At 34.7% G+C, this 27,930-nt stretch overlaps 1 protein-coding gene across 4 annotated transcripts in view; it reads left to right on the forward strand.

Annotated features, from left to right (window-relative positions):
- VPS13A (vacuolar protein sorting 13 homolog A) overlaps positions 1 to 27,930 on the forward strand; it is a 246,679-nt gene that overhangs the window by 187,955 nt on the left and 30,794 nt on the right. For 2 of the 4 annotated variants that reach the window (XM_025360006.1, XM_025360007.1), the window contains 14 exons: positions 1,961 to 2,114; positions 2,924 to 3,070; positions 3,586 to 3,667; positions 4,555 to 4,624; positions 5,752 to 5,857; positions 10,704 to 10,817; positions 12,023 to 12,168; positions 13,348 to 13,429; positions 14,590 to 14,703; positions 15,543 to 15,618; positions 15,706 to 15,869; positions 16,179 to 16,224; positions 16,334 to 16,457; positions 24,740 to 24,851. In XM_025360006.1, the coding sequence (XP_025215791.1) occupies positions 1,961 to 2,114; positions 2,924 to 3,070; positions 3,586 to 3,667; positions 4,555 to 4,624; positions 5,752 to 5,857; positions 10,704 to 10,817; positions 12,023 to 12,168; positions 13,348 to 13,429; positions 14,590 to 14,703; positions 15,543 to 15,618; positions 15,706 to 15,869; positions 16,179 to 16,224; positions 16,334 to 16,457; positions 24,740 to 24,851 (1,537 nt within the window). Of the gene's footprint in view, positions 1 to 1,960; positions 2,115 to 2,923; positions 3,071 to 3,585; positions 3,668 to 4,554; positions 4,625 to 5,751; positions 5,858 to 10,703; positions 10,818 to 12,022; positions 12,169 to 13,347; positions 13,430 to 14,589; positions 14,704 to 15,542; positions 15,619 to 15,705; positions 15,870 to 16,178; positions 16,225 to 16,333; positions 16,458 to 24,739; positions 24,852 to 25,042; positions 27,926 to 27,930 lie in introns of those variants that run through there. The other 2 variants (XM_025360009.1, XM_025360008.1) reach the window with 2 other exon arrangements.

The following is a 27,930-nucleotide window of genomic DNA, read 5'->3' on the forward strand; positions in this document are numbered from 1 at the left end:
CAAAAGCAAACATCCAGAGACCCATCTCACCCCCTAGTATCACAGCTTCCTATCTACTGGCATTTGCATACTACTTGCTGTACTGACATACTCCCAACAGTTTGCAGTAGATATATGTGCTCCCGTTTAAACAGATTTTTCTCTACTTTTGCACTGTACTTCATTTCCTCCTACCTACCTGAGGACATTGTTCCAGCAGGCCTTTTCTTCATCTCTCCTAAGTCAACAGCTTTTGGCTTTCTACTGAATTGTTTCAGTGTTACTTCTCTCAACATAAAAAATTCTCTTGAACCTACTTTCCTTGCTACCTGTTGCTCATTTCTTTGTTTGCATTTATAACCAAACTCCTCAAATGTACTGTCTGTTTCAAAGGAACTTAACATATCCTGTGTTCTCCAATTCTTTTTCATCCATTTTCCTCTTTAACCACTCCAAACAGGATTTTGCTTTCAAAACACCATGAAACTGGTTTTGTCAGCATTATCAGTGACCTCCGTAGTGCCATATCCAGTGTAGAATTATCGGTCTTTACTTCATAACATTTAACACAGATCCCTCCTTGATGTAGTGTCTTTCACTTGACTTCCAGAATACCTCACTGTCTTGGTTTTTCTTCCTATCCAGTCTCATTCATTGGTTCCTTGTCTTCCCTCAACTGCTTACATTGGCCAAATGCCTTGAGGCTCTTAGACCTGGTCTTTTTCTCTTGTGGATTTCAGTTTTATGATTTCAAATACTGCCCAGAATATCTCTCTTATTATGTCTTCTGTCACCTGTCATCTGACCTTGAGACTTCGTATATCCAACTGTGCATGCAAAATCTCTGTTCAGATATTTAAGAGGCTTCTTAAACTTCATATGTATATACCAAACTTTTTATTTTCTCCTTCTACCAAAACCTGCTTTCCAATCAGAGTTAATCAAAAATAGTTCCTTCTAGTTATGCAGCCCAAAAATACTGAAATTGTCTTTGTTTCCTCTCTTTATCTTGCACCCCAGACCTAGTTCATCAAGAAGTTCTGTGCTAGTTCTACCTTCAAAGGGCAAATAGATGTGACCACTTTTCTAATATCTCACTGTCAGTAGCCTCATCAGGGCCATCACCATTTTTCATCTGGTTTACTGTAGTAAACTAACAAGTTTTCCCGCTTCTAGTCTTGACTCCACTCTTTTTTTTCCATCCACTTCAACACAGAGTATATTCTTAGCAAAATGTAAGTCAGATTATGTTGCCAGTTGTCTTATAACCGATCAGTGGTATCTCATATCACTCAGAATAAAACTCAGAGTCTTTCCAGTGGTCTACAAGGCCTTACATTATTTGCTCCCCCACTGTAAGTCTTACTTTATTTTCTATTCCTAATGCGTTTCTGACATGCCAGCCTCCTTGCTCTTCTTCATATACTGCAAGTGTGCCTCCTGCTTAAGGTTCTTTGCTTTAACAGGCCTCTCTACCTGAAATGTTTTCCTCCTCTTGTCTGCTGGATAATTCTCTCAGCTCTTTTAAGGTTGCCAAAATCTCACTTTCTCAGTGAGTCCCCCGTTGGCCACTCTGTTGTAATATTGCAGACCCCACCACTTTACATATTCCAGTTCTCCAGATCCCCCTTGCCCTGTCTACATTTTCTTCTTTCAAAAGCATTTTCACCTCCTACATATTAAATTTTACTAATTTATTTTGTTTACTATTCATTTTCATTCCCCAATGAAAATGAAGCTCCAGAATGACAGAGATGTTCACTGATACAGACAGCCCTAACCCCTAGAATAGTGCCTGAGTAGTAGCTTAATAGGTAGTAGTTGAATGAATTCATGTTTTTAAATTTGTAACATGCTCACTTGTAACTGAGGCTATTGTAAAATTTTACTGAAGGTATTGTAATTCATGTAATACACCAGTTAAAATAAATATGTTAATAAGTTAGTATTAAATACTATGATCTTTGCTTTCTTATATAAGTTCTGATGTGGTTTGGGAGACAAAGCCCAAGAAGAAGGCAAGATGGAAGCCAATGAGTGTAAAGCACACTGAGAAGTTAGAGAGAGAATTTAAGGAATATACTGAATCTTCACCTTCAGAAGATAAGGTTATTGAGTTGGACACTAACATTCCGGTAATATTTTTAAGTACTGATGTGAAGTTTTAATTTTGTATCTGTTGTAGTTTGGTGAATCACTAGTGAAATGTAAGGGAAGTTTGGCTTCCTTATAAAACAAAATAATCAATCATGTCATACATACCTTGTATAAAATGTTTTAAAGAGGTGGTTATCTATATTAAGAAATCAGGCTGGGTGTAGTGGCTCACACCTGTAATCTCAGCATTTTGGGAGACCAAGGAAGGCAGATTACTTGAGGTCAGGAGTTCAAGACCAGCCTTGCCAACATGGCAAACCCTGTCTCTACTAAAAATACAAAAATTAGCCAGGCATGGTGGCAGGCACCTGTAATCCCAGCTACTCAGGAGGCTGAGGCATGAGAATCCCTTGAACCCGGGAGGCGGAGGTTGCAGTGAACCGAGATGGCCCCACTGCGCTCCAGCCTGGGTGACACAGCAAGACTCTGTCTCAAAAAAAAAAAAAGAAAAGAAAACATTCTTTTAAGATGCTAGATGCTAATGGTCTGCTCTTTGGGTTAGCAGGAAACTTAAAAATGTTTTGTTTTTTCAATGTACCTTCTTTAAGTATTTTATTTTTCCTTTATTCATTTTTATTGTGTAAATTTTAGTACATTTATGTAAAAAGTGATACAGCGAAGCATTGTAAGAATTATATGAATATGTGAATTTTATGGACATGGGTTATTAAGATCTAAATCTAAACCAATACAAAGATTTAGCTTACTGTGAGTTTTTGGTATGAATTTCTAATTGTAGTCATTTATAAATAAATTAATGTTTTCACTTGGGGGATATATTTTTCAGGTTCGCTTAACACCTACTGGTCATAACATGAAAATTCTGCAGCCGCGTGTAATAGCTCTACGAAGAAATTATCTTCCAGCATTAAAAGTGGAATATAACACATCTGCACATCAATCGTCGTTTAGAATTCAAATCTACAGAATACAGGCAAGTCTTTCTGGAAATATAGGCAAAATTGTATTCTAAAGGAACACAATGTGAAACCAGATCTATTCCCACAGTCTGCTTTATCTAGTATTCAGTTTCAGTGTTGTGCTAGACTTTTTTTTTTTGAGACAGTCTCCCTTCCCTCTGTCGCCCAGGCTAGAGTGCAGTGGCAGAATCTCAGCTCACTGCAAACTCTGCCTGCCAGGTTCAAGCAGTTCTCCTGCCTCAGCCTCCTGAGTAGCTGGGATTACAGGTGTGCGCCACCACGGCTGCCTAATTTTTGTATTTTTAGTAGAGATGGGGTTTCACCATGTGGGCCAGGCTGGTCTCAAACTCCTGACCCCAGATAATCCACCCGCCTCGGCCTCCCGAAGTGCTGGAATTAAAGGCATGAGCCACCGCGCTTGGCCAGGGCTAGGTAGACTTTGTGATTCTTTTTATTTTTTAAATCCTGTTATTCTGGTCAGGTTGTATAATTGACATACTAATATAGTGACATGTTTTTATTTTCTTAGATCCAAAATCAGATACATGGTGCTGTATTTCCCTTTGTGTTTTATCCTGTTAAACCTCCAAAGTCGGTCACCATGGATTCAGGTTTGTTTTTATTTTTAGATTTCCATAAAAGCAGTTGTATTAGCTGTTTGATTTACTTTACTATAAAAATATGAAGTGAAACCATTCTTGGGTTTAATTTTTATAGGATCATTGGAAAATTAAACTGCTTGAAAAAGGACCAGCAAGTACTGTACACAACTAACTTTGATAAGATTTTGAGTAAATCTTGAAGAAAAGATTCATTAGAAACATATATTGAAATTTTTAGAAACGTTAATTTAAAAAGCAGATAATCTGTAAACCTGTGATGTAAAATCCTTTAAAACCTTTGAATGAACAATAAGGAAGTTCAAATCTAGAGTGTTTTCTAACAGCAGAAACTGTTCTATGTTCTCCAAATAAGAATAACTGACAAGTCCTTTCTACCCTTTTCTTTCCCTTTGCCTTTCTTCTTTCCTGCATATCCCTCTTCCCCCTACTTTCTCTTCCCTCCTCACCACCGTACTTAACTTTCTTCTCCCCTTGCTTTCCTACCTCCACCCCACACCACTACCTCTAAAGTATCTCGCGGGGAATACTCTTTATAACTCGCTCAAAAGCTTTTTGGCCAGTATAATGCCTAAGCCCTTCCACCTAGAGGTCCGGAGCAAGTCCCCAGAATCTGTTTTCACAGTTTCCCTGGTGATTCTAATGCATACTTCTAAACCGCTAATTGTAGAATTAGTTATCTTCAGAGTGACTATAGATAGTTTTAAAAACAATGCTGGAGTCTGAAATTAAGATTGTAATAGATCTTGCCAATATCAGTAATTTTAACTGATATTTATTATTTAGTAAATGATTTTCCATTGTGGTGTATATTGGAAGAAAATGCCTACTTTTTACTTAAAGCATCATGGGAGTAATTATGTTTATAACCTTTACAGCACCAAAGCCCTTTACAGATGTCAGTATTGTCATGAGATCTGCAGGACATTCCCAGATATCACGTATTAAGTAAGTGTCTTAATACATTTCTTGTATATTTATTTAATGTTTGATTTAAATATATGAATTGTTTATACTCTTTAAATGTTAGACAAGTCAAAGATTTAAGCATATTAATTATAAAGGTCAAATAAAAAAATCTATTATAATGTTGTGGCTCATGCCTGTAATCCCAGCACTTTGGGAGACCTAGACAGGCGGATCACTTGAGGTCAGGAGTTCGAGACCAGCCTGGCCAACACAGTGAAACCCCATCTCTACTAGAAATACAAAAATTAGCCAGGTGTGGTGGCACGTGCCTGGAGTCCCAACTACTCAGGAGGCTGAGGCACAAGAATCGCTTGAACTCAGGAGGCAGATGTTGCAGTGAGCTGAGATCGTACCACTGCACTCCAGCCTGGGTGACAGAACGAGACTGTCTCAAAAAAAAAAAAAAAAAAGGAGGGGGGGCTCTGGATGAAATACATCTAGGTATTTCCAGTCGTCGTTTCTGGATTTTGAATATTTATTCTCTTGTATATGTATTTGTTTTTTGTTTGCAGTTGTCTATAATCATATATTGTTTTGAAAAAGGAAAACAATAATATTTTCATCTTCACTCACTACCCATTCCAAGAAATGGAGGATGGACTGAAACCTCTATGTAATAATGTCTATCTAGTTTCCCCTTCCTTATCATCAAGATAAACTCTATTTCCTTGCTGTTTAAAATATAGTTTTATTGTGCATATGTACCTAAACATTATGCCTTTTAGTTTTAATTTTTTAATTTTTAGAAAATTGTTTCAGACTGGAAATAAATGTTGGGACTTGCTTTTGTTCATTCAACATTTTTATTAAAATTTATTCATTTTGTTGTATGTAGCCATAGTTTATTCATTATCACTAATGTGTAATATTCTGTTTTATGACTCCGTATGGCAGTTTACTTATCCATTTCCTCTTTATGGCCATTTTCATATTTTGACTTTGTTGCTGTTATTAACAGTGTTCCATGATTTTTTAAAATTTAGTCAACTAAGTAGTCCTAAGTTTCAGAGTTGTAATATTGATCTCATACTTTTTTCTCATCTAATTTTTGTAATACAGTTGTTAATTGATGATTTTTAAAACATCTTTTCTTCTTTGTAATATAGGTATTTCAAAGTATTGATTCAAGAAATGGATCTCAGGTTAGATCTTGGGTTTATCTATGCTTTAACAGACCTTATGACAGAAGCTGAGGTAACTGAAAATACAGAGGTAAGACTTAAAATAATAACATTTGATGGAAAGGATTAGGGAAGGAGAACTTTAAAAGAAAAAGGTTATTATAAATTTTTAAAGACATTAAAATGATTTTGTCCCATTTAAAAAATACAGTTAAACAAATTTTATTACTCTCTTGTGGTACATACCTTTTTAGAAATCTTATTTTCTGATGACAGAAAATCAGCAAACAGAAGGAAAGGCTTGGGGTGAATACCAGATTGAAAAGGATAATTTATTATGTTCACATCACTTTTTTCCTCTTTTATTTTCCTGGATTACTTTGGCTTTGCTTTCACTTTCATTAATAATTTAGAAATTTAGGGTATGTCCAGGATATTTAATGAGCGAAAGGATAGGAAAATTAAAAGGTGGTATCATCTTGGTGACTGGAAGACCATAAAATCATAGTTATAAAGTAGGTCAGATATAGTCTCTTTTTTACTTGCCCTCATAGATTCATGGGTGGAGAAAGCAAATTAATAAGAGTTTATTGAGGTGTAGATCACATACCATACATTTCACCCATTTAAAAGATAGGGTTCAATGACTTTTAATATACTCACAAAGTTGTACAATCATCGTCACTCTCCAATTACGGAACATTTTCATCATCCCCAAAAGTAACTGCCTATGCAGCCACTGATACACTTTGTGTCTGTAGGTTTGCCTGTTCTGAATATTTCATACAAATAGAGTCATACACTGTGTAGTCTTTTGTGAAGGGCTTCTTTGACTTAGCATAATACTTTCAAGGTTCACCTATGTTGTAGCATATATCAGTACTTCATTCCTTTTTATGGTCAAGTGATACTCCGTTATATCACTTTTTTTATATCAAGAAGTGGATGGGCCACTTTTTGTTTATCCATTTATCTGTTAATGGACATTTGGGTTGTTTGTTTACACATTTTGGCTATTATGGATAATGTAATGAATACTTGTGTACAAGTTTTTATTGGACAAAAACTCTAAAGTCTTAAATGAAACTTTATTTAAACTTAATCACCATGTGATTAAGCAATTCCACTCCTAGGTATATAGCCAAAAGAAATAAAATTTATTAGGAGTGGAATTGCTCAATCACATAGTAACCTTATATTTAATCATTTGGGACTGTTAGACAGTTGTGTAAAGTGCCTCTACCATTTTACATTCTTACCAGAGCGTATAAGGGATCTGATTTTTCCATATTATCTCCAACACTTGTTATTATCTGTCTTTGATTCTAGCAATCACAGTGGGTGAATGTGAAATAGTTTTTCACTGTGGTTTTGACATGTAATTACCTGATGACTAATGAAGTTGAGCATCTTTGATATGTTGATTATCTTTAATATGTTGATTAGTTAATTTGCATATCTTCTGTGGAGAAATGTCCATTCAGATCCTTTGCTTATTATTTAATGGGTTGTCTTTTTTATTATAAAAGTTCTTTGTATATTCTTGATACAGATCTCTTATCAGATATATAATTTTCAAATATTTTTTCTCATTCTATGTGTTGCTTTTTCACTTTCTTGATGTTGTCTATTGAGGACCAAAAGTTAAAGTTAATGGAGTTCAAATTATTTTTTCTTTTGTTGCTCATGCTTTTGGTGTTGTTTCTAAGAATCCTTAGCTAAATCCAAGGTCAGGAATATTTAGTCTTAACGTTTTAAGAGTTTTAAAGATCTAGCTCTTATGATTAGGTCTTTGATCAATTTTGAGCTCATTTTTGTATATGATGTATAAGGATCCGAATTATTCTTTGGCATGTCGCTATCCAGTTGTCCTATTACCATTTCTTTAAAAGACTATTTGTTCTTTGAATGGTCTTGACACCCTAGTTGAAAATCAGTTAAGAATACACACATGATTTTATTCCATCAATCTATGCATCTGTCCTTGTGCACTGCACACTGTCTTAGTTATCGTTTTGTATTAAGTTTTGAAATTGGGACATATGAATCTTCCTACTTTGTCCTCCTTTTTCAAGATGGGTTTGGCTGTTCTGAGTCCTTTGGAATTTCATATGAATTTTAGAATCAACTTGTCAGGTTCTTCAAAGAAGTCAGCTGGACATCTGATAGAGACTGCACTGAATCTGTAAATCAATTTGGGAAGTATGGCCATCCTAACAGTATTAGGTCTTTCAGTCCTTGAACAGGACATGTTTATCCATTTATGTAGATTTTTAATTTTTTTTTCAGAGTATAAGTTTTACACTTTTTTCGTTAAATTTATTCCTATGTATTATATTCTTCTTATAGTATTATGAATAAAATTGATTTTTTAATTCCATTTTTGGATTGTTCATTGCTACTGTATAAAAATACAGTTGTTTTTTTATATTGATCTTGTATTTTGCAACCATACTGAATTGTTAGCTCTAATTGTTGTTCCGTATATTCTTTTGGGATTTCTGTACGTAAGATCTTGTCATCTGAGAGGAGAGGTAGTTTTACTTCATTCTTTCTGATCTGAATGCCTTTGTTTCTTCTTCTTCGGTAGTTGTTGTGGCTAGAAACCGGTGACACGTTGAACAGAAATGCCAAGAGCAGACATTCTTGTTTTGCCTCTGATCTTAGAGGGTAAATTTTCAGTCTTTCAGTATGATGTTGACCCTGGGTTTTTCTTAGACATCCTTTTTCAGGTTCAGGAAGTTCTTTTCTTAGTTGGTTGAGTGTTTTTTAAATCATGATTATATATTTTGTTGTTCTTTTTTCTGCATCTATGGAGATGATTGTACAATTTTTGGGTTTTCTATTGATATGTTTTATTACATTAATTGATTTTTTTTTTTTTTTTTGAGACCTAGTCTCGCTCTATTGCCCAGGCTGGAGTGCAGTGCTGCAAAAGCAATCTCAGCTCACTACAACCTCCACCTCCTGGGTTCATGCAGTTCTCGTTTTTCAGCCTCCCAAGTAGCTGGGATTACAGGCATGTGTCACCATGCCCAGCTAATTTTTGTAATTTTAGTAGAGACAGGGTTTCACCATGTTTCTGTGTTTTTCATTCTGACTCCAGGAAAACCCCTTCTATTTGTCACTTTCTCTGATTTTCTCCTGCAAACTAGTAGGTCTACAGATTAGCCAGTATCTTCTATAAATCAATGACTTTCCTTTTAGTTGTGTTTCACCACATCTGCTGTTTCTGAGAGCACCCTTAGGCTCGAACTGCACTCTGTGTTATGAATGAAATTAGTTCCTTTGGGAAGAGATTAATAGTGATCTGTTTTAAAACCTACTTTCCCCATCAGCAAAAACCTCTAACCCAGGCCTCTGAAGCTGGCGGTGGGGACAGTTGTGACACCCTTCTATTTGAGTAACACCCCAGTTTAGGAGCTGAGCACTATGTGTGGTGGGGTAAGAGGAGCAGCGGACTGAGATGATCTCAGCCTGCCTCGGCTAGCATGGAACCAGCACGTTAGAGGCCTGGGCAAGGGTGATCACAACTCTAGTATTCTCAGTGGTTGTGTACCCAAGGCAGAGCTTTTTTACCATGCACAGAGGCTGGACAGAGAAAGGAAGCCCCGCCAGGTGCGGTGGCTCACGCCTGTAATCCCAGCACTTCGGGAGGCCAAGGCAGGCAGATCGCTTGAGGTCAGGAGTTCGAGACCACCCCGGCAACATAGTGAAACCCCATCTCTACTAAAAATACAAAAATTAGCCAGACGTGGTGGCAGGTGCCTGTAATCCCAGCTACTCAGGAGGCTGAGGCAGGAGAATTGCTTGAACCCAGGAGGCTCAAGTTGCAGTGAGCTGAGATCGTGCCACTGCATTTCCAGCCTGGGTGACAGAGCGAAACTCCGTCTCAAAACAAAACAAAACAAAACAAACAAAAAACCATAAAGGAAGCCCCCACCTCACAATTGCACTCAACCGTAACTTAACCTCAGCAGCAGGTAGCTGGGAACAGGATGAGAAATGCTGACGTCCTGTTCTTCCCAGGAAGAAAATCCTCCAATTGACAACTGGGCCAAAAAGGAGCTCTGTGTTCTTGGGTATAGTAGTCTAGAGTAAAATTCTGGCTCATTAGTCTGGGAGAGGGGACAGAGGGAATGGCCTTTGTTAAAATACCACAGGTTCACTTTTCTTACCAAATTTTTTAGGTTTTCTTAAATAGATGTTTCTTCATTTGCTTATGATCTTGCAACCATTCCTAGAGGCCTTAAATTTGTTGTTGCTGCTGTTGTTGTTGTTTAAATTTTATCAGTTTAGCTGGGGTGCTGGTTTGGAGAGCTTCCCATACTGTCATCTCAGAAATTGATTTCCAAATATACTTTTTATAAGGCTATCGTTTTTATGTTTTTATGAATATGTTAAAATAATCTGGGAGCCCATTTTTCAACACATTGAAGTTACTTCAGTCTGAGCATATAGAGAAGTACTGATGAATATCAATAATGAAACCACTAATCAATTAATACAAAATTATTTTCAACACCTTCTTTATTTTATTATATTACTGGTCTGTGTAGGTTGCATTAAAGCAATTACAAGTAGACTACAAAATACAAGTCGACTGTATGATTATGTTTAAAAAAACGAATATACCCAAGAGAGTGTTGATGGTATGGATTAGTGTCATTTTGGGATAAGATTTATAGTCACATGGAGAAAAGCTTAGTGTCTTAATGGTTTGGGTAGAAATATAGAAGATAATGCTTGTCAGTTTGTCAGTGGCAGACAGAACTGTCCTAATGATAGAGATGTTACTTTCCCTTCTAAGGCAATCATAAGCAATGTTAAGTGAGTCTAGATCTTATAGAAGAGTTTTGGCAGTGTGTCTGCTATTTGCTTAAATATCTCATGCAGGTAGTTCCATTTAGTTTTAATATTTTGTGTTCCTTTTATAGGTTGAGCTTTTTCATAAAGATATAGAAGCTTTCAAAGAAGAATATAAAACATCCTCATTAGTAGATCAATCACAAGTCAGCCTCTATGAATATTTTCATATATCTCCTCTCAAGGTAGGAGAAAGTCGTTTTTATTGTCCTTGATAATCTAGGTAATAGCAAATTGAGGTAGCATTTATATTGTGTTCTTTAGTAACACATAAAATCGGTAAATCTACAATTAAACTAATTAAGTAACAAAGGAATTACCCTTTTACATTTTTATTTATTTTTAAATAATTTTTTATCATGTGGAGTCACCTACAGCATGTATTTATGTTTATAATTTGACCTAACATTATTTTGCCTTGATTTTCTGTTAAGCTGTTAGGTGACAATTTTCAAAATTTTGCATATGATTATTTGTGTATTCGTTTTAAAGTAATTTATAAAGCAGCCCTAAGAACTGAAGATGGAATGGTATCAAATCTAAGTTAGTTTTTAATGCAAAATTCCTATAAGCTAATTATACAAATAATTGAAGAAAATTATTAACCATATGAGTACTCATTGTATTACATATACTCGACATATATGGTTAATATATGTATGTGCAATACAATGCAGAAGTGTTTTTTAACTGGCTATTAACTTGTGAAATAATTGAAACATACACTTTTGGAAATACAAATGCCTTTCAACTTATGACAGAGTTACGTCTCAGTAAAACCATCATAAGTTGAAAATATTTTAAGTCAGAAATGCATTTAATACACCTAACCTGCTGAACATTAAAGCTTAGCCTAGCCTCTTACACATGCTCAAAACAACTGGGCACAGTCATCTAACACAAAACCTATTTTCTAATAAAGTTATTATAAAGAATTTTGAATCAAAATTCAAAGTACAGTTTCCACTGAAGGTGTATTGCTTTTACAGCATTGTAAACTTGAAAAATCATAAGTCAGACATAATTCATATACATATGGTCCCCATCATAAGTTGGGACCATATGTATTTGCATCATTTTCAACAGCTTCAACTTTTAGATTTTTAATGTTATTAACAAATATATAAAAATTAGTATTTTCTTAGGTTTACCAAAAGAATGGGATAGGATTAAATATTATGCAATCTTAAATTGTTGAATTGAAGATTTAAATAGAGCTATGTTAGATTTTAAATTTCTTCATATTTCTACTTAGTAATTTTAACATAATCCAGATAACTTTGAAATCTTATTTATGGTGTAGTGAATTTAAAATTAAACTGTTTTTTAAGAGTTAAAATTGTCAATATGAAGAAAATACTTTTAAATATATATCTCTTTATCTTTTTAGTTACATTTAAGTGTTTCACTGAGTTCGGGCGGAGAAGAAGCTAAAGATTCAAAACAAAATGGAGGACTGATTCCAGTTCATTCTTTAAATCTTTTGCTGAAGAGTATTGGTGCCACACTGACAGATGTACAAGATGTAGTTTTTAAGTATGTTTAATATTCAAATCTGTAAATTGATGAAAATATTTCTATTTTATATGTACCTAAAAATTTCGTAAATGAAAAAGTGTGTAAAGTACATTACAGATCATAGGCAAAATGAGGTTTTTGCATTTAAGTGACGTACAATCTGAATAACACAGAACGTATGGTTTGCTAACCCCTAATTACTAAATTACAGAATTATTAAATAATTTCCTTAAGAAAAAGAGACATAGGCCATGCAAGTTGTACGTTTTAAAAGATCTTTCTGGCTTAGGGAAGGATAGGATGTGTATGCCCGAAGATATGGTGTCTGAAATGTATGGCTTTAAGGCTTTTAAGCCTCTTCAAAGCATATGCAACTAGAACAGAATGAATGCAATAATAGGGGAAATGAAAGGATCAATTTTAAATGTTGTAACCAGGAATTTATATTTTAATGTGAGTCATAATGAAGCTCATAGAGTGGCTGACCAAAGAGATTCAGAGTGTCTGAGTTGAGACTTTAGAAGAGAATAACCCTTTCAAGTAGCATCTAGAATTGATTATTAAGAACAGTTGTAAGAATTAACAGGTCCAACACAAGGTAACACTGAACCTAGATAAAGTTAAGTTAGTGTCAAATAAAAGTACACAGGTATGACATTAGCAGAAATAGGATTCCACTTAGCAACAAGAAGCATAGAGCTTTTCAGTTACTGTATCAGGTATATACTATGGATGGGTTATAAGTAAGCTAATCTTAGAATATATATTCTGTGAATGGGGTTGTAAGTAAGCAGGCAAAACCTGCTGTAACTGAACCTGGCCATTCTTGAGCAACCTCTTTATCAGTGTGTCAGACATTTTCTATGTGGGCCATGATAGGACAGAATGGTGAAATAAAGTTCTAGTGAAATCCCATTGTAGTACATGAGTGGGATTCAGAGGATCTCAGAATTTTCTAAATTACATGAAAATTTATGTGTACTGGTGACTTTTCTGAAAATAAGATCCATGTCTTTTATCAGATTCTTAGAGGGTTCTTTGATTAGAATATGCAGAGATGTATATAAAAAGTAGATTTCCTGATTGGCATGGGAAAATGTACTAGAAGGATTCTAAAGAAAATAAAGCCACTCATTAATATTAAAAATACTTTCTCCATACACATGTACAGACAATATATTTTTATGCTTTTTTCAGGCTTGCATTTTTTGAACTCAACTATCAGTTCCATACAACATCTGACCTACAGTCTGAAGTCATAAGACACTATTCAAAACAGGTTTGTCTAAGATTATCTTACAGAAGCGACAGAGTGACGCAGACTAGTAAAACCTTTTGTGTCTCTACATATATAATGTAGAATTGTCGAGGAACTAAGTAGCCATTTTCAAATTATTAAAGCATGGGTATTTTCCTCAGAATTGTAAAAAGAAATTGAGCTCAACCACTATTTGAATTTTTTGTCCTTATATTTTTTAGCCACTGACGGAAATTTTTTCTGGATCAGCATGGACTGGAAATAAATAAATCTTTAAATAAAATATTAACTAATTTATCACACTTAAGTAAAAAATGGGTTCAAGGAAACTATTAGTAACTAACTGATGAACATGGGATATTTTTAGCGTAACTAGTTAAGTCAGCCAGATATATTTTTTTAACAGATGTTTTTCCACTTCTAGAGAGACTCCTGTGTTTTAGGATATAACTTACGGAGTATCTGATAGAGCTATGGTATGACAGATCACTGAACATGACTCAGGAGATTTGGATTTATCCCACTTTTGCCATATACCCACTATGTGACCCCTGGGTATCATCTGACTTGTATGTTTCTCCAATCTATAAAATGGTGGTAGTAATGACAATGATCACAGATAATTATAAAAGTGAAAGTATTTTAAATATTCTAGAGCTTTACATGAGTATAATGTCATATTATTTTTAATACTATAATACCAAATTACTTTTTAAAACCTAAGAATAGCAATCAATAGGCCTGGCATGGTGGCTCACGCCTGTAATCCCAACACTGTGGGAGGCTGAGGCTGGCGGATCACTTGAGGCCAGGAGTTTGAGACCACCCTGGCCAACATGATGAAACCCCATCTCTACTAAAATCACAAAAATTAGCCAGGCCTGGTGGTGTATGCCTGTAGTCCCAGCTTGAGAGGGGGAGGCACAAGAATTGCTTGAACCCGTGAGACAGAGATTGCAGTGAGCTGAGATGGCGCCGCTGCACTCCAGCCCTGGGCAAAAGAGCAAGACTGTCTCAAAAAGAGAAAAAAAAAAGAGTAGTGATTAATAAAATGAGATGATTTAGGAGTTGATGTTGGCATTAAAGGCGTTAGCCTGAGAAAACTGGGTGTGTGTTTTAAATAACCTACAAGAAAAAAAATAGATCTAATCATCTGATTAATGTTCATGTTTTATTTTTAGGCCATTAAGCAGATGTATGTACTCATTCTTGGACTTGATGTTTTGGGAAATCCATTTGGCTTAATTAGAGAATTTTCTGAAGGTGTAGAAGCATTCTTTTATGAACCTTACCAGGTAAAATAGTTATTTTTGTGGTTGTGCAATATGTCACTGATACTTTTGAATAGATAATACATTTCTATTGTTGAGTTAATAAGTGCAAACATTTTGGAACACACATACAAAAGGACATTATTTTGCAGCAAACAATGGTAAGAGGTTTTGGGGGACATTTTTACCTTTTTCCTCAAAATTTAAACTTAAGGTTTTGTTAAGCTATGCTGAATTGTAAGTGTTCTCTTGGAATATAAAAGGTGGATAAAGTAGAAAGAAGATCACCATGTCTTGCTTTGCACAGTAGTGTGGAACTGTAAAAATAATCATGCAGACTGACACCAGGCCAAGCAATCTTAAAAATCAATGGGAAAAAGTATGATTGTTCTATGTCCCTTAAAACTTTTTCTCAAAAAGCCTCCTACTTTCACTTATGAATGTATAGGGGAATAAAAGATAAAGTAAAATTAATATTGATTTTGTATACTGTAATTAAAAACATTAAAAGCATTAAGAATTTTAAAGTGTTTTATTTATTTGAAATTTTTATCAAGAGTAGTTTGAACTGCGCTTGCATTTTCCTCATAAACTTGCAATATGGATCAAGCATCTTTCTGTACTTTGTTGAGTTGTCATACTCCTTTCTAAGGGTCAGCTTCTAACATTATATCCTTCACACTTTCAGTATCCAGAAATATCCCTAGGAATCCTTTTAATGTGAAACTTTTTGCTGATATCACTTCCTCTGGGACAAAATTATCCATTTTTGTTACTACCTCTTTCCTCGTATATATCTGTAAGCTCATCTTTAAAAGTGTGTATAACTCACTCACTCATTTATTTATTATTTGGCCCTTTAGGGAGCCATCCAGGGTCCTGAAGAGTTTGTGGAGGGAATGGCACTAGGACTTAAGGCACTAGTTGGTGGAGCTGTTGGTAAGAAACAGAATATCTACCAAATATTTTTGTGCTAGAAAGTAATGGCATCATTACTTTTACTAAAGATAAAATAATTTCTGTTAGGTGGATTAGCGGGTGCTGCCTCCAAAATCACCGGTGCTATGGCTAAAGGGGTAGCAGCTATGACCATGGATGAAGACTACCAACAGAAGAGAAGAGAAGCTATGAATAAGCAACCAGCTGGTTTTAGAGAAGGCATCACTCGTGGAGGAAAAGGCTTAGTTTCTGTAAGAAATTTCACAGGGTTGTGAAGAGTTGGGGAAATATCTTTTAAACCTACATTTTGTGAATAAGGAAATAGACATGATTCTCACTCCTTAAATTATTATTTGGATATTTTAAGAGCAGTGGGTGGTAGCATATAAAACATGTCAGTAGCCTCCAAAAACATTCTGTTTAAATAAAATACTTAGGAGATCTGTTAATTCTTTTGATATATAAAAAGCAGAACTCTGTATTTTTTGCGTAAGCCAAACTTGGTTCTTCTAGGCATCATAAAAAAGTATTATAAATTTTCAATTGTGTTTTCCTTCTAGGGATTTGTTAGTGGCATAACAGGAATTGTTACAAAGCCAATCAAAGGTAAGTATAGTAGTTCTTTTGCGTGATGTATATTACCAAGTCTTTCTAAGTTTATTCTGTTTTCATTCTTGGATGCGATTGTCAGAAACTCTTTTTTTTTTTTTTCCAGGAGCTCAAAAAGAAGGAGCAGCTGGTTTCTTTAAAGGTGTTGGGAAAGGTTTAGTGGGAGCGGTAGCAAGGCCAACTGGAGGCATCATAGACATGGCTAGCAGTACATTTCAGGGAATAAAAAGGTAAATCCTCTTTGGTGTTAGGATATACGTTAAAATGCTTAAGCCATGAGAAATGAAACTTATCTGCTTTTTGGCTTCAGGCATTTAGTTATTGTCTTTGTTTTGTGCTGCTGTAACGTACCACATAATATTGCAGACTGGGTAATTTATAATGAACAGAAATTTATTGGCTGACGGTTCTGGAAGTTAAAAGTCCAAGGTTGAGAGGCTGCATCTGGCCATGGCCTTTTTACTGTGTCATTCCATGGCAGAAGGACAAAGAGAGGGCAAGAAAAAAAAAGGGAACTAAAGTCACCCTTTTATAAGGAACCCACTCCCACAGCAACAGTATTAATCCATTCATGGGGGCAGATCCTCATGGCCTAATTTCTTCTAATTAGGCCCCACCTCCTGACTGGGGATTAAGTTTCCAACTTAATCCTTGAGGGGGCACATTCAATCCATAGCAGTCATCAGCACTACAATATGGCAGGTTGCATATGGTCTTCCTAATTCTTTTTGATATTTTTTAAGTTGCTGCCATTGCATTGTTTCAACCCTATGGAGTTCCCCTTTATTTTTCATTCATTCCTAGCAGGCTTACAGGAGCAGTTTGGCAAGTTAAGCAAACTCAGTTATCTTAGTTTAAATACATTAATGCTATACATATCAATTATAAAATTAGCAAATATAATCTATATCCTTTTTATGAAATGAAGAATGGCATTTTGTATTTCTTGGTTCAAACTAAGTTTGTCTTCATCCTTCCTTTATTATCTTATTTTGTTATAAGTTGTTATAGTAGTCCTTCTTGATCTGCAGGGATCTGCAGTGGATGCCTGAAACCTTGGATAGTACCGAGCCCTATATATACTGTGCTTTCTCCTATACATACACATCCATGATGAAATTTAATTTAAAATTAGGCTCAGTAAGAGATTAACAATAATAATAAAATCAGACAATTATAACAATATACTGTAATAAAATAAAATAAACGTTACTTCAACACAAGCACTGTGATACTGCAATAGTCATTCTGATAACTAACTGAGACGGCTACTGTGTCACTAATGGACTGGTGGTGTATAAAGCATGCATATGCTGGACAGAGGGATGGTTCATATCCCAGGAAGGACAAAGCAGGGTGGCAAGAAATTTTATCACGCTACTCAGAATGGCATGGAATTTAAAACTTAGGGATTGTTTATTTCTGGAATTTTCCATTTAATATTTTTGGACCACAGTTGACCATGGATAACTGACACTGCAGAAAGCAGAACTGTGGATAAGTGGGTACTAGTGTATATGCATTCCCTTTCTCTTCCTTTATGCAGGTAATTTTAATACATATTCTTTTTTCCTCCAAATTAAATTTAATGTAAGGCTGAAATTTAGTAGTTTCATTATTGTTACCTCTGTCCTAGAAATTTGTAACACATATAACAGATGATAAAATTAATGTTAATGAGACCTATCTCAGAAAGTTAGGTGGGTGGCTATCTTCCTAATCTTTTTCCTTTGTGTTTTCTCTTGCTTTCTGCTCTATAGGGATATGTATTGTCATCATATGAGCTATTCCTCTTAAGCCAGTATTTCATACTGGTTACCATAATTGGGTGTTTCTGGTTTTGGCATTTAGAATTAAGATGGGGAAAAAAGGAATCATTCTCCTGTACCTGTAACTTTAGTTTCATAAATATAATGTGTTGAGTCATAGTCGTCAGAGAAGCTCAAAAGTCAATGAAACATAAGGAATTTGAACCATGTAAAGGCTTCCGCCAAAAGCTACTAGAATTACCTTCCATTTATCTAAAACCTTATAATTCTATACCCAGCTGTATTACCTTTAGGGATTGAGGGCATAATGACACATTTTTAGAAAAAATAATAAAGACTAAGAACTATTAAAGGACGTACTTGTGAAAAAAGACACTGAAAATAAAAGGAGGAATGGCTTACAAGATTGAAATGTAAAAATATAAATTGGAAAATCTAATTGAGCTACATGAAAGCAACATTGGAAACAAATTATTAAAAAATAATAAAATGCAGTTTGGGGAGAGAATGATTGGCATTAAATATTGTCATTTGTAAAGAGGATGTACTTACTAATATTAGATGAAACAGACATTAAGGCAATAAAAGCATTATTTGGGATAAATAAGGTAATTAGGTAATGATAAAAAGAACTACTAAGTAGGAAGATAGTAACAATTTCAAACTTCTACTCAGTTCGTAAAATTGCCTTAATTTTTAAAAGCACAACTTGACAAAACTGTAAGAACTTTTCAAATGTACAATAATCGTGGAAGAACTTAATATTTTTCTCAATAATTGATAGATCAGGAAGACAAAATGAAAGTAAGTAAATTTTATCTGAATACAGTTAACAAGCTACCTAATACAAATGTAAATAATGACTCAGCACATTTTAGGGAGCGTTGTCTATGATATAGACACTTCTGATCATTTGAGGGGCCAGCAATGAACACAATTGGCAATGGTCCTGTGTTTGTACAGCTTACATTCTAGTGGGAGAAGAGTAGACAAAAATAAGCAACTGATAAATATATGATATGCTAAATGGTGAAAAATAAAGCATATTAAAGGAAGTAGGGAGATGCAAAATGGTAGGGAGGAGGGTTGCTGTTTTACATATTCAGTGATCAGGGATGCTTAACTCGTAAGATTATATTTGAGGAGAGACCTGAAAGAAGTAAAGGGTGAGCCATGTGAGAAGAATGTCCCAGGCAGAAGTAACAGCAGTTAAAAAGCCCTGATGCAGGAACATGCTTGGCCTATTTGAGAAACAGCAAAACTAGTGTGCCTGGAGTAGAGTGAGGAACGGGGAAAGTTGACAAAGACGTTACCAGGGAACATGCAGGGGATCACATCGCGTAGAACTTGGCAAGCCTCTGTAAGGACTTAGGCTTGTGCTTAAGATGAGAGGCCATGGAAAGGTTTTGAGCCAGAGAAATGTGAGCTGGCTGCTGCCTTGAGGCCTAACCACAGGGGACTAGGGTGGAAACAACACTTAAAAGGCTTTTGCAGTAATCCACGTGAGTGATAATGGTGATTTGAGTGATAATGGTGATTCGACTATTACAGTACTAGAGGTTATGTTCTGTATGTATTTTAAAGGTAGTGTTAATAGGATTGGTTGATAAATTGGATGCAGGATATGAAGGAAAGAGAATCGTGAAGAATAATTCTGAAGTTTTTATGTGTAGCACTGGAAGGGTGAGGTTGTCATTCTTTTTAGGGAAAGAGAGGGTATTAGACATTTCCTTTTGAATATATTAAGCTTACAATATCTCTTAGACATCCAAATGGAGACATCACGTCATTGTTGAGTAGAGGAGTTTGAAGTATAAGAGAAAGATCCAAGCTAGAGGTAAAAATTCAAGATTTGTGAGCCTATAATAAGGTGTTTGAAACCATGAGATTGGATCACCAAGGGAATGAGACTGAAAAGAGAAAAATAAGGTCCAAGAACTTGGCTTTTAGGCACACCATCTCTTAGAAGTTGGGGAAATGAGGAAGACCCAGAAAAGGAGACTAAAAAGAAATGGTCATTAAGTTACCTAAAAAATGTTGTCAATTTCTACAAAAAAGGTAGCTGGGTTTTTGATGCAGATGGCATTGAATCTGTAGTTCCATTTGGGGAGTGTAGCTATCTTAACAGTATTATCTTTTATTCCATGAAAATGCAACATCTTTCCATTTATTTAGGTCTTCTTGAATTGCTTTCAATAATGTTTTACAGTTTGTAATGTGCAAGTCTTATACTTCTTTTTAAAAACTTATTCCTAACTATTTTATTTTTGATGCTGTTTTAAATGGAATTGTTTTCTTAATTTTATTTTTGGATTGTTTATTGCTGGTGTGTTGAATCCAACTTTTTTTTTTTTTAAATATTTATCTGAGTTTCTGCAGTCTTACTAAACTTGTTTATTAGCTCTAATGGTTTTGTGGGTTCTTTTGGGGTTTCTATATGAAAGAGTGTATCATCTGAGAACTAAGGTAACTTTACTTCTTCCTTTCTGATCTGGATGCTTTTTTTTCTTGCCTAGTTGTCCTGGCTAGAACCTCTAGTACAATGTGAACTAGAAGTGCTGAGAGAATAGACATGCCTATATTGCTTCTAATCTTAGGGGGAAAGCTTTCAGATGTTTGCCATTAAGTGGATGTTAGCTATAGGTTTTTGTGTCTTTGTGTCTTTATCATGGAAAGATGTTAGATTTTATCAAATGCTTTTTCTGTATCATTAAGTTGATAATTGTGTTTTCCTTTGTTTTATTAATACAGTATAATACATTATTTGAGTCTGATCTTAAACCAATATTGCACACCTGGGATAAGTCCCATTTGGACATAATGTCTAATCATTTTTGTATTTTACTGGACTTGGTTTGATAGTATTTTGTCAAAGATTTTTGTGTGCATATTTATAAGGGATATTGGTCTGTGGTTTTCTTGTGATGTCTTTGCCTGATTGGGGTATCAGGGTAATATTGTCCTCACAGAATGATTTAGGAAGTGTTCCCTCCTCTTCAAATTTTTGGAAGACTTTGTGGAGCATTGATGTTAATTAAAAAAAAATTAGGAGAATTGATCAGTGAAACCATCTGACTCTTTTATTTCTGGTGAGTTTTAAAATTACAAATTCACTCTCTTTACTTGGTAAAGGCCTAGTTAGGCTGTTTCTTGAGTCATTGTCAGTAGTTTTTATAGGAATTTGTTCAGTTCATCTAGATGATCTAATTTGTTGATATATATTTATTGATCATAGTAAATATTTACTAGTATTCTCATATAATTATTTTTCCCTTATGTAGTATTTATTCCTAGTATTCCCTTGTAATTATTTTTTGTTTCCGTAAGATTGGTAGTAGTATTCCCTCTTTAATTCCTGTTATTAATAATTTGGGTCTTCTTTTTTTTCTTTATCTGTTTAGTTGATAGCTTGTCATTTTTGTTGTCCTTTTCAAAGAACCAGTTTTTAGTTTCATTGATTATATTTTTTCTATTCTCTATTTCTTTTATCTCTGCTCTAATTTTTATTATTTTCTTCCTTCTGCTAGCTTTAGGTTTAGTTTGCTTTTTCTACTTCTCAACTTGTGAAGTTATATTATTGATTTCAGACCTTTTTTAATGTAGACATTCACATTTATAAATTTCCCTCTGAGCACTGTCTTTGCTGCATCTTATAAGTTTTGGTATATTGTATTTTTGCTTTTATTTGTTTCAAAGTAGTGAATTTCTCTTGTGATTTTTTTCTTTGACATTTTGTTATTTATGCTTCTATGTTTTAATTTTCACACACTTTTAAATTTCATAAATTTCTCTTATTTACGCATTTCTAGTTTTCTTATGTGTGGTCAGATATCATACTTGTATATTTTCAGTACTTTTTTTTTTTCCTTTTTTTTTGAGATAGAGTCTCACTCTGTTGCCCAGGCTGGAGTGCAGTGGCGTGATTTTGGCTCACTACAACTTCTGCCTCCCAGGTTCAAGCGATTCTCCTGCCTGAGCCTCCTGAGTAGCAAAAGGCACACACCATACCCAGCTAGTTTTTTTTGTTTTTTTTTTTTTGAGACAGAGTTTCACTCTTGTTGCCCAGGCTGGAGTGCAATGGTGCGATCTCAGCTCACCGCAACTTCTGCCTCCCAGGTTCAAGCAATTCTCCTGCCTCAGCCTCCCTAGTAGCTGGGATTTCAGGCATGTGCCACCACACCCGGCTAATTTTGTATTTTTAATAGAGATGGGGTTTTTCCATGTTGGTCAGACTGGTCTCAAACTCCTGACCTCAGGTGATCCACCCGCCTCAGCCTCCCAAAATGTTGGGATTACAGGCATGAGCCACCGCGCCTGGCCATTTTTGTATTTTTAGTAGAGATGAGGTTTCACCATGTTGGCCAGGCTGGTCTTGAACTCCTGACCTCAAGTGATCTGCCCACCTGGGCCTCGCCAGAGTGCTGGGATTACAGGCGTGAGCCGCTATGCCTGGCCTGTTTTCAGTAGTTTTATATTTACATTCAATGTTAGCCAAAAGGCCAAGAAGCAAGTGCTAATTTTGTGTTATTGAGACATGTTTTATGACCTAATCTATAGCTAATACTGAATAATGTTCCATTCCACTTGAGAAGAATATATATTCTGCTGTTATTGGTTTGAATGTTCTATAGACGTCTGTTAGGTCTAGTGGATTATAGTGTTCAAGTTCTCTTTTTTCCTTGTTGATCTTTTATCTAGTTGGTATCCATTTTTGAAAATAGGGTGCTGAAATCTTCCACTATTATGGTGGTATTGCCTTTTTGTCTTTTAAATTCTTAGTTTTTGTTTCATGTATTTGGGGCCTTTTTTGTTAACTGCTTATATGTTTATAATTTTTTATCTTTTTGATGGATTGACCCTTTTTCATTATAAAATGCCCTTCTTTGTGTCTAACAAGAATTTTTTTAAAGGCTGTTTTTTTCTGACATTAGCATAGCCACTCCAGCTTTCTTTTAGTTACTGTTCACTTTGCATATGTTTTTTCCTTTTTAGTTGCAACCAGTTTGTGTCTTTGACTCTAAACCAAGTCTCCTGTGGATAGTGTATTGTTAGGTCATATTTTTAAATCTATTCTGTTTTTATTTTTTTACTTATTTATTTTTTGAGATGGAGTCTTGCTGTGTCGCCCAGGCTGGAGTGCAGTGGCGTGATCTCGGCTCACTGCATCCTCCGCCTCCCAGGTTCAAGTGATTCTTCTGCCTCAGCCTCCCAAGTAGGTGAGACTACAGGCACATGCCGCCACGCCTCGCTAATTTTTGTATTTTTAGTAGATACGGGGTTTCACCGTATTGGCCAGGCTGGTCTCGAACTCCTGACCTCGTGATCCACCCACCTCAGCCTCCCAAAGTGCTGGGATTACAGACGTGAGCCACCATGCCTGGCCCTATTCTGTTTTCAGTTGGAGAATTTATTCATATGTATATGCTCATGCATGTGTATACATTATGTTAACGGTCCCCAGCCTTTTCGGCATCAAGGTGTGGTTTCGTGGAAGACAATTTTTCCACAAACCAGAGAGGAGGGATAGTTTGAGGATGTAACTCTTCCACCTCAGATCATCAGGCTTTAGTTAGATTCTCATAAGGAGTGTGTACCTATATCCCTCACATGGGCAGTTGACAATAGGGTTCGCCTTCTTATGAGTATTTGATGCTGCTGCTGATCTGACAGGAGGTGGAGCTCAGGCAGTGAAGCTTGCTCGCCACTACTCACCTTCTGCTGCGCTACTCAGTTCCTTACAGGCCACGGACCAGTACTGGTTCAAGTCCCAGGGGTTGGGGACCTCTTAATAAATATTTGTTGAATATGTGATACTTGTTGAGTAAACAAATTGAGTGGTCACTTATGACCAAATAAGCAAAAATGTTAAATCTAATACTACCATAAGCAGTATACAGTATGTGTTTTTTGTTTTTTTGTTTTTTTTTTTTTAGACAGGGTCTCACTCTGGCATCCTGATTGGAGTGCAGTAGCTTGGGTCTCAAACTATCCTCCCACCTCAGCCTCCTGAGTGTCTGGCACTTCTAGTGCACACCACCATGTCTGACTAGTTTTTTATTTTTTGTAGAGTGGGGTATGTTGCCCAGGATTGGGGTATGTGTTTACAGTAATACACATCAAGCCCAGTAGGAATGTGAGAACTGTGAGAGTATTTGAACATTAGAAAACTATATAATGTGATTTATAACATTAATAGATTAAGGAAAATATACCATGGGATCAAAACAATGCCAGAAAAGAAATTCTTATTTAAAATTCATTGCCTATTTAAGATTTTCAAAAACAATAACAAAAAAGAACTGTTGGTAAACTAAAAGTAGCAGTGAACTTTCTTGACTCGATAAGGGGTGCTTTAAAAAAAAAAGTTGCTGATAACTATACTTGACAGAAAACTCTTAGAAGCTTTCCCTATAGTCAGGAATGAGACAAGGATGCTTGCAATCCCTTTTTGTTTCTAGCATTGAACTAAAGAAACTAGACAACGTAATAGGAAAAGAAAAAGCAGCAATTGCTAATACTGTGATTATTATCACAAAGAAAGTTCAAGAGACTTAAACTTCTCTATAGTTCTGTATTTTTCTAGAGAACTTATACTATTTATGTTACAAAAACAATTTAAAATTAGAAAATGTTGTAATATTTTTATTTAATCTGAAATAAGATTGTTTTTAGTAATTGCATTTAAAGTTTATTTACAAGTTTTTGAATAATTTTTAAAATCAAGTCATTTTTTTTTCCTCTAGAGCTACAGAGACTTCTGAAGTGGAGAGTCTGCGACCTCCTCGGTTCTTCAATGAAGATGGAGTTATCAGACCGTACAGGTTGAGGGATGGTACTGGAAATCAGATGTTACAGGTAAATTAAGAACTGTCTTATAAATTAAGATTAATTTAGTCAAGTTAGATTTTTTTTAAGTAGCCATTTAATATATATTAAATTATTTGGGCTTTTATCTATTTTGCTTAATTCCACTTATAAGTTTCTTATATTTACTTAGATTTTAAAGTACATTTATTTACTATAAGATTTTTTTTTCTTTTTTACAGGCATCAAAAAGTTTGATATGAAAAGTTAATGCATGACTTTGCAAGTGAAAGCCAACAGTAGATTTTAGTCTTAAAATTTACAAACTACGTACAGCTGTTTCAGTATTTTGAATACAAAGAAAAACCTTTTGTATTGGTAACTTTTACTAGGAATTTTAATGAATCTGGTTTTTTTATAGGGTATTCTTAGTTCTGCACTGGATTTGCTAGATTTGTTGAAAGCCTTTGTACCTTATATATCCTCATCATTGGTGGTACTTACTTAACCAATGAAACCATTTCTGTTGTGGGGTTATTAAACCACTGGTAGCTTTTATACTAGATATATAATCCTTATATCCAGTTACACAAGCAGAAGGAAAAACAAAACTCAGGAACACTGCTATTGTGAATTACTCTTGGATTCTTGTGCTTTGCCTTTGAAAATGCTTAAATGGCCATGACCCTCTTCCTGCTTTATTCTAGTGTAGTCTGTATAAAACTTGTGGGATTTAATAAGCAGTTCACATGCAAACCAGTATCTTTTAGTAATAAAAAGTAGCTTCTGGAACAATAGATATTTTGAAGGTAGAATCTGTTTAGACAACTTTCTTACTTGGTAAATTTGACTTTTTAAAACCTGGATTATACTGTAGATAACTAGTAATCATATATAGGCTATACCAGTGTCATGTTGTTTCTGTGGTTTAGAGGTGGAATACTAAATTAAATCATTTGTTTGAAAAAAAACAAGGAATCATTATGTTATGTAGGGTTGCGGATACTCATGGTAGCAATAAACTATTGGAATATGAAGTTTCCTTTATAGTTTTAATATTTTAAATACTGTGATATTTAATGTGATCAGAGTAAAGATTTAAACTTCAGTATTTTACCTATTGTAGGACATATAGTATTCCATGAAATATACTTCTAACTCTTTCTCTGAGGCTTCTGTCTAATATGTTAAAATGTAACCGTAGAGTTAATATGCAATATTTAGTAAAGTGATTTTATACTGTATTTAAAATGTTTTTAAAGCATCAAAATAATTGTGTATTGGGATAGAACTGGTAATCTATTAAGAGGTTGTGCTCTAATGGACAGATTGTACAGTCTCCACAATGACAGTGTATCGTTCTTTGGAAGGTAGTAAATTTGCAGAAGTCACTTGTGACTGATACAGTCAAAACGTGTATTTCTACCCAATACCTACCTTCCCTTGTTAGAACACAATTAACAACTTACTAACATTTTACTAGACTAAAAATCAGATATAGTATGAAGTAAGGATGAGCATTGAGGAGAGTTTAGGAATATATCCTCATTATAAGTGAGCTCGTTATGATAACCCATAAGGAAGCCATGAGATACCAATAATTTGATTTCAGTGACAAGTACATACCTTCCCATTGTTTTCTGAAGGTTTAAACTTTGAGATGTAAAAACATGACTTTTGACTATGTACTTTTAAAGATACATATTTATTTTTAATAGGTCAGTCTCATCATTAATCGCTAAAAGAGCTATTTAAATGACTAAAAACCACAGCGCTTGTTAGCCATTACTTGTTCAGCAAGCATTTACACAGTATTAGCTGAAATATTTGGATTCACCAAGTACCTTGGGATGTTGCAGTTAGCATTTTTTTCTTACAGGTATAAAAAGTGGATTGTTGTTTTGGTGGTAGTGGGTTTTTTTTTTTTTTTAAATCAAAGCTCTAGTATATTATTAGCAAACACTTTAAAAATATGTAAATACCAGTACTATGGAAAATAATTAGCTGACACATAAACTGGATTTAAAATCCATCTCATCTGCCTAGATTTTATGTAAGTGATATAATGAAGGTGCCTTAAAATATTTGATACTTTCAAATGTTTCTCATGTTATTTTCTTATTTTCCAAAAAAGGTGTATTCACTAAATTGTATACACTCATATAATGATTAAATATAAAATACATTCTTCTATTGTGCACCTTTCTATCTAGAAGGTAGTACATTACTACAGTGTTTCCTGCTGGTCAAAGTTGCCTATTAGAGAAATAGAATGGTAATTTTAATATAGTCACAGAATACCTTATTGATATCATCAAACCAATGTATACATTGAGTTTGTACCAACTAGTGGAATTGTCTTAGGTCTATTAAGTTATGGAATGTTATATCCATAATTACAGCCTGAGTCATAGCTGAAAAAATCTGCTTTAAAATTATTCTCACTCTTTGAACATTTCATAATCTTACATGTTTTTAAGCAGTTTGCCATACTGTACTAACGTTTGTGCTTCTTCTTTCCTTTGCCATGCTTACAGAAAATTCAGTTCTGCAGGGAGTGGATTATGGCTCACAGTAGCAGTAGTGATGATGATGATGGTGGTGATGATGAGTCAGATCTAAACCGTTAAAATTCATATGTTCTTTATTTTACTTGGAATGTTTCATTACTATGTTTTGTATGACTTACACCATAATGCCCATATGTCCATTTAGAGGGAGGTAAAACACGTTTTCTTTTCAAATGTTTTCCTACACATCTTCATAAAGCAAAATAATTGTATTCTTTAAGCACAGAAAAAAAATGTATCTTACATCCAAAGTAGGGCATCCAACATATTATAGATCTGCTTATAGCTTTGTATTACATAGTTTGTCTTTAAGATTTCAAGTTAGACTTAAATGTAATTTTGATGTTCACTGGTTTTATTTTAGATTACCTTCTTATTTGTTAGCAAAATGCCTTTTTTTAATGGTCTCTGTAAATTTTCTGGGTTTTAATGTAATGCCACTGTGTGAAAAAAAAAGGAAGAAAATAGTAATAGTCATTTAATGTTTTATATTTATTATTTTAAAGATATTTTTGTCAAATTTCTTTTAATAATAATAAACATATGCAATCTAAAGCAGT

The sequence above is a fragment of the Theropithecus gelada genome, chromosome 15 (assembly GCF_003255815.1).
Source record: "Theropithecus gelada isolate Dixy chromosome 15, Tgel_1.0, whole genome shotgun sequence".
NCBI lineage: Eukaryota > Metazoa > Chordata > Mammalia > Primates > Cercopithecidae > Theropithecus > Theropithecus gelada.